Below are 7,318 nucleotides of genomic sequence, written 5' to 3'. Positions count from 1 at the left end.
ACATTTGAAAAAAAGTTTTAAGTAGAAAAATTATGGATTCTTGGATTTGAAAAGACTGGATTAGTTTGTAAAAGGATGAATGTGTGTGTGTGTGTGTGTGTGTGTGTGTGTGTGTGTGTACGTGTCCCAAAGGTCTTTGTGCAGTTTAAAGCTTTATTAACTCCAGAATTATAAATGCTACAAATTTACAGTTATTATTTAAAGGTTTGACTACATATAACTCTTTTATACTTAGATTTATACATCTTGAATAACAAATTTTAATTTTGTGTGTGTAGGTAGCTCTGATTGAAAATGTGACTAAACAAACACTAAGAATTTACAAAACTAAGTAAGTGTAAAAGTTTTGAGCCTGGGTTTATACAAGACAAAAACATGATGTGCAGAAACTGGGGTTGAGGACAGAAGAAATAAAATAAAAATCCCTGGGAAATAGCCACAATTTCAGGTTCAAGTTCAGATTTTCAAGGTTTATGAAACTGATGGGCCTCAAGTCAAGATCTCTTAGGGACAAAGGGGACCAGGTGACATCTAGGTTCCAGATGAAATTAATAGAAAATTGGCTAAAATCTCTCTGGCAGGATGAAGAAGAGCTGGAAGGAGAGATCTAGAAGGTCCAGAAGGGTCCAGGGATATGTGGGGCTGGGTGGTGGGGGATGGGCATCCTCCTCTTCTTGTCCCTCCCCCACCCGCAGGAACCTTTATGACAAGGTCACAGCTCTGTGATGCAGGCCTGGGTTTCTGCCCAAAGTGAGCTGACAGTGTTCAGTTGCCTGAGGGCAGCTGTGCGATTCAGATGATGGAGAGCCTTCTCTTCCCTCTGAAAAGCGCCATTGCTACCTGGCAGCGCTCCAGTCCTTGCTGGGTGATCGATGCCATCCTTGGCATCGTGTGTGGGGTGCTGCTGTACCTTGTGTTAGTTCAAGGCTCCGAGAGTGATGGACCCTCCCCACCACTGAGGGAACATAGAAACACCAGGAAGGTAAGGATCCCTTGGCCCAGACCCAACAGAAATAATCTTTTTTCTCTTCTTATACCGACTTTTCTGAATGACCCAGGGAGACTCCTGCGATGGGAAGAAAGAGCAACTGCTCTCAGGAAAGACTAGAACCTCATCCCTCTAGGGACCAGCCAGGGGGGGCAGGGGTTAGAGCAGGCGGGAGGATTTCTATGCAGAGATCTCCGACCAGGAGGCCAGGTGTGGTGGGGGCTCTCGGGCACAGCCCCAAACACAGTGACCAGAGGCCAAGGACGGAATTCTCAGGGCTGGACCGGTGGGGGACAGGCCCAGAGTCCTGGTTCCCCACCGCCTTCCTCGGCAGGTGTCTGGGGCGAGCCTCCCCTCTGTGGGGCTGACCCGAGGGCAGGGACCAGAGGGAGCGCCTGGGGGCCGCCAGCAGGGGCTGGGGCGGGCTGGGGCCGGAGGGAGCTCCAGGCGGGCCCACAGGTCTGAGGATGTGTGTGTGTGTTTCTTGAGCTGAGAAACAGAGATAGAAGAAATCAATGGTGCATCTCACATAGAAAATTCTTTTTTGCATTCTTCAAAGAAGAAAACAAAATATTTTACCCACTTTACAACTAAGTAAAAGCCAGCTTTAAATCAACATGGTTTTATTTCTATCATAAATACTCACTGAACCATGAATTCCTCAATACTTTTGGAGAAGAGACAATAAAGCTAAGACTCCACAGAATACTTCAGCATTAAAGACATTCTGATAATAAAAAATAGTAATAAGTAAAAGAAAAACCAGAGCGCCCCAGTACGTAAATGTAGAGTCATATTGCTCACGAACCCTGAGCGTCTGCCCCTTGTCTAGAGAGGAGAGTGAGAATGGGGTCCCAGCCCCTCACTTTTCTTGTCTCAGCGTTCAGTGGAGCTGAGGAGGAGCAGCAGGAGAAGGAGCAGGAAGAAGAATGGAGCTCTGAAAGGTGAGCTGCTGCCCTCCCTCAGCCCTGCCTGGGAGTTTGCCTCCCTCTGCATGTCCCTGAGGCCCAGGGCCCGGTCCCCGAGGATGCCAGGGCAGAGCCGCCTCTCAGGAAGCAGAGTCCTCGGGAGGTTCCAGGAAGGAGGGAGAAGGCAGACGCTTCCCAGATTCCGTGCTGGGAACGAAGCCTTAGGGCCTGGGAATGGGTGTCTCCCTAGCAGGGGTCCCAGGAGGGGCATGTGGGCTGCGGTGGAGCAGTACTGCCTGACTGGGAGCTGGGGCCTCCAGGTCCCGCTGTGGGCATGCTGCTCACCTTTGCTCAGATTCCTCCCAGGCGCCCCTGCCCTTTCTCCCCCACAGGGAAGTAGGGAGGGCCGCAGGGGGTAGTGGATAGGAAACACTTTGTAAATGACAAAGCACTACCTGTCCTGAGCCTTGTCAGGGGTCATGTGGCCTTGACCCTGATGCCTGGGCTCCTGAGTCAGCTCTCCAAGGTGTCACTCTTAAAGGGCCATGGCACTCAGCCTGCTGTAAGACCCCCTGGCCCTGGTGCACCATGTGACCCAGTCTCCTGACTTCCAGCCTGCAGAGAGTGCCTGCAAGAACTGGAAAAGGCTCGGAGCCTAATCAATCTTCTTGGAAGGTAAAGAATCTTCCCCTTCTCTCCAGGGTCCTCTTCCCTCCTGAACTTATGATGTCACCTTAGGCCGCCTGGCTCTGACCTGGGAGGGGCCATGGGACAGGGTGTGGCTATGGCCCTGAGGTGAGGGACAGCAGGAGCACTGGGAAGTCAGTGTCAGGGCCATGGAGAGGACCCTGGGTCCCAGGTATCCACCCCACCCAGCCTGCCCACCTGCTCCTGGCTGCAGCCTGTGCCCCCATCTCCTGCAGCCACCTGGAGAGGCCCCCTGAACAGGGCAGCTTTCGTCAGCACTCCCGTCAAGACCCCTCTGGTGAGTTCTGCAAAGCAGCGCCTGCTGGAGCCAATAGGCCCTGTGGGGAGCTTGTGGAAGATGCTGCTCCCACCATGTCCCCCTCGGCTTCTCTGGCTCCTGTGACTGGGTACCCGTTACCTCTGGCCTCCACCTTGTCACCAGGCCCGCCAGCTCCTCAGTTCCCCTTCATTCCCGCTCATCCCTGAGTGCCTCTCGGTCACCAGAGCCTTTCCTTCCCCTGGATGACCTATCACCCCAGCCACTTGTACTTTCCTGTTCCCCTTCACTTCCCCCTGACTCAGGGGCCCGCTCTCCACCTCCCACAGCCTCCTCTGTCCCCCCCCCCCACCACCAGCCTCCACTCTGACTCTTCCCCAGTGTGACTCAGTGGCACTGACACTGGGCCCCACCCCTCAGAGCTCATGTCCACACACACCTCGGATGGCTTCTCCCACCCCAGCCATCTCAGGCCTTGGTCTATCAAACTGTCCCATTTCAGCCCTGTCCTGGAGGCAGGTGGCTTCCAAAGCCTCATGCCTCTCAGCCTCATCACAGTGGGAGTCCCAGCAAGAGCACCTGTCTCACCACCCACCAGAGGCCTCGTTCCAGGAAGACCCCACAGACAGACAGGCAGAGGCTGGGGGCCTCTCTCTGCTCAGCTCTGATGAGCAGAACCTCCTGGAGAAACACGTCGCAAAGAGAATCAACATAACGATTTTGAAAGAAAATGAAAAATATGCATTATATCCAAAACAAATGAACCCAAGCTACCACCCGCACTCTTTGGGGAATACGTGGAAATCACTGGGTGCTGAGCAGGACACCACAACCCCCCAACCCTTCTGGAGCATGAAGGACGAACAAGAACAACTGCATAGTCCTCTGCAGCTCTACAGCCAGCTTTTTTGGGGTCTCCCCTCCCTGCACAGTGAATCCCTGGAGGCTACTGCCTGGACATCGAAAGGCTCTTCCACATTACAGCCTCCACCTTTCTTATTCAATGGCATCTCGAGTGCCTGCCCAGTTCCGCTGCAGGCTACAGTGCCTCCACTGCCTTCCCATTCCCAGCACATGTCTCACTTGGAGTTCCAATCTCCACCCTTGCTTCCAACCATGCTTCAATTACAGCCGCCACCTCTGGCTCAGGTCCAGGCCCGGGGCCATCTCCCATCCTCTCTACCAACCCTACCACCTTCTCCACCTCAGATGAGGGGCTGTGGAGTACCATGCCCAACGGCCCAGAATAAGCCACAATCTTTAATCCCAGTTGAGATTCAACATCCAGAAAGGCCCTTGTTGCAGAAGCAAGTAGAAAGTGGGTGGGATTTATCCTCTGTAGTCAACAGATCTCAGGAAGCCTTCAGTGTCTTCACAGCCAACCTTTCCAAGGACAGCATCCTTCCTGAGAATTTTCCAATCAGTCCTGAGCCCCAGAAGCAGCTGGAGCCACATCTCCAAAACTCACATATGAAACACAACTGGGAGCTGTCCCACAAGATCAGAGAACCTCCAGAACTAGGGCAACATCAGAGCGAATTGCCAGGGACATGTCAGGCAAAGGACAAGCATGAGCCCTCACAGCCCACTTCACTCACAGGTGAAAGCAGCAACGACGCACAGAACGTGGGGCTCCAGCTAAGCCCCGATACAGGGAAGGTCCCAAAAGATCTCTCCAGGGGCTCAGAACGCTCCCTAGTGACGTTTCAGAGGGGAGACTCTGAGGAGTCAGAAAGTGACGAAATGCTTTGGAGAAGGGACTCCGGGAGTGATTTACTGAGGAACTTAGACAAAAATCTAGAAAACACGCTAAAAGGCCACTTGGGCAGCAAGTTGGGACAGATGAGCAAGGACCTGATGAGTGTGCGTGGACCCTGGCTTCCTGTCAACCACTCTTATGCCAAGGCTGACACGCACATGGAAACCAGAAATCTGGGAATCTTAAATGGCTGGGAACCCTGCATGAATGCCTCCCATGGGGCCTTCTTTCTCAATACAGACATTCAAAAGGTGCTAGAAGCACATATTACAAAGTTCTGGGTGAAGCACCGGTGGAGCCTGCCCCTCAAGGTCCTCAAGCCCATGAGTCTCATTAAGTTGAAAAGGGCTCAGGCCTCACCCATTCTGCAGTTCCCCCTTCCCCCTTCATCCAGCTGTGTATCTGGGGCCTACTCGATAGTCAAGTTTGTTGAGTTCCCGGGAAAACCTCCTCAGGCCTGTCCAGGAGAGAACGTGAAGACAGAAGACACAGTTCCCACCCTGGCAAGGCCTCTCCTTGCCTCCTCACCTGTGTGTGAGGACATGCAGAGTGCTCTGGGAGGGACCCCACCTGGTGCTGACCATGGGCCTGCAAAGGCCCCTCTGACCAGACAGGTGGAGTGGGCCGAGAGGGGCAGCTTAGATCTCAGTCCAAGTTCAGCAATGGCCAGGAGTGAGCCAAGAGGGAAGGGTAGGAGCGGGGCCTCACAAGACCCCTTCAATAGGGTAACAATGCTGGGGATGAGCTTAGGATCCCAATCTTTGAGGGCCAAAGAGGTGAAGGAGCCAATGGAGGCCAGTGTGTCCCCTGCTCTTCAACCAGAATTGGGAACAAATGTACAGACAACTTCCCAAAACATCAATGCACATTTGAGGAATGTGGAAGCTCCAAGGACCAGTAGCGGCTCCCTATTCCCTAGAATGTCTGTTCTCCAAGATCCAGGAGAGCCATGCCTTAAAAATGAGGTCACTAATGAACTTAAGTCCAAAGCGAAGGTACCGTCAAAGAACCAACCTCAAGACTGTCCCACGCACAAGCCCCTTGCTGCAGACAACTTGGCTTCTCAGGTGCACCATTGCCACTTCCAGAGAGAGCTCCCTGGAGTCAGGCTAGCTTCCCATGTGTTATGTGGCCTTAAGACACCCCAAAGGAGCAGCCGAGGGAAGCAGGAGCCCAGGATCTCAAATGTTCAAGACTCTTGGAAGAATCAGAGACAAATGATCATCCCTCCCGGTAAGAGAGAGAATTGTAGGAGGCCCAACCTAAGAGAGCAGGCAGAAGGGCCTGAGAAATTGGGGACTTCTCATACCATTAGAAAGACCCCCTCTGCCATGGCTGTGGGCACAGTAGACTCTGTTGGGAGGAAATACCTTCAGCTGGGGCCAGAGAAGAAACAGGGTCCTCCAGAAAGTTTCTTCAGACAAAGAATGAGGCTCTTTTTTCAGGGGATTTTCTCTAATAAAAAATTCAAAGGTCAGGATGCTCTGCTAAACTACAAGCTCAATTTAGCCCCTGCCCAGGGCCAAGGACCAATCAAAAGCATATCAATTATGGACCCCAAGATCCCTGAGGCTCAGACACTCATAACAACTGTAGGACAGATTCTAGAGGAGAAAATTGCCATTTACCATGGACTTCATACCACAGCGTTAAATGAGCACATACGGAACCCCAAGCCCCAGTGTGTGGGTGCTTTTGCTACAACAGGCTTCCCTTCTACTCAGAGAAAGGGGGAGCGATAAGTCATACAGCCTGCAGTCAGCAGGCCAACTCTAAGGACCAGAATTGTTCCACTAGGGAAGGGCAAGTCCGACAGACAAGAGTCCTTGGAAAGTATCAGATTCAATGATGAGCCCTTGGGCCTGAGTTGCCTCACATCTCTGCCCCCCAAGAAGATTTTGTCTCCAGTCCATCTCTGCCAGTATGGGCCAAAGGTGCCAGGTGCCCTAGGCCACCATCAACACTGCCCGAGGCACTGCCTTTTTCGGGTGGGTGTCTTGCCTGGTCGACCATAAACATGTCTCCATGAAAAAAATCAGTCCATTTTCTCAACACATTCAAAATATTTAATTTTCCTCAATATATGTTTGTTTCCTCCTAAGAGGTGGTGCAGTGGCTTCTGTCTTTGGTGTGCTCGGTGTGCACTTTGGCTTCTAGAAGGGAGGGGCATAGAGGGAGACTGTGGCATTGCAAGCTCACTCCTTATCTCAAGTTCCTTCATTGCACCATATGTTTTCACAAATTAAAACTATTCAAACAAAAAGAGAAAAACCCATGAAGACCCCACCCCAGGATCTGGTTCAACCCATCTTTCTCCTGCTTCCTCTCTACTTTGAACTTTATGCAGCTGTAGGGGACAGGTTTACGGGGACATCACAGGGCTGGATATTCCCACTCAGGTTCCAGAAAGTATCAGAGCAAAGTGGATGGAAGTTTGGGGGGTGGGGGTAATGGTGTGGAGGCTGCTGGGCCCTGAGTTCAGAAGCAAGCTCTTGCTGTGAAATTGATAACATCTGCCCTTAAGACCCCTTCTCTCCCTGATGAAGGCTGGGGTGGAGATGGCCCTGTGAACCCCTCTTAGCTTAGCCTGGATAAAATACAGCTCACCCTCCCCACCCCTGCCTTTCCCACACTTAGAGCCCAGTGAGGAAGGCACTCTTTGCTCTGTGTGGATGGGTGGCAGCGTCAGGGAGTCTGCT

General features: G+C 52.3%; 2 protein-coding genes across 2 annotated transcripts; both read left to right on the top strand.

Moving 5' to 3' along the window:
- Positions 1–2,680: 2,680 nt before the first annotated feature.
- On the top strand, positions 2,681–4,110 carry LOC308528426 (spermatogenesis-associated protein 31A6-like; the record flags this gene model as incomplete). The annotated part of the gene is given in 5 exon segments (XM_081104024.1): positions 2,681–2,691; positions 2,820–3,028; positions 3,031–3,200; positions 3,203–3,875; positions 3,992–4,110. Coding segments are annotated over 5 exon segments (1,182 nt in total).
- A 712-nt stretch (positions 4,111–4,822) lies between these two features.
- On the top strand, positions 4,823–6,634 carry LOC308528425 (spermatogenesis-associated protein 31A1-like; the record flags this gene model as incomplete). The annotated part of the gene is given in 3 exon segments (XM_081104023.1): positions 4,823–6,278; positions 6,281–6,432; positions 6,434–6,634. Coding segments are annotated over 3 exon segments (1,809 nt in total).
- Positions 6,635–7,318: the final 684 nt, after the last annotated feature.

The sequence above is a fragment of the Myotis nattereri genome (assembly GCF_964212035.1).
Source record: "Myotis nattereri genome assembly, chromosome: 12".
Taxonomy (NCBI): Eukaryota; Metazoa; Chordata; class Mammalia; order Chiroptera; family Vespertilionidae; genus Myotis; species Myotis nattereri.
This window is presented reverse-complemented; position numbering and strand designations above follow the sequence as displayed.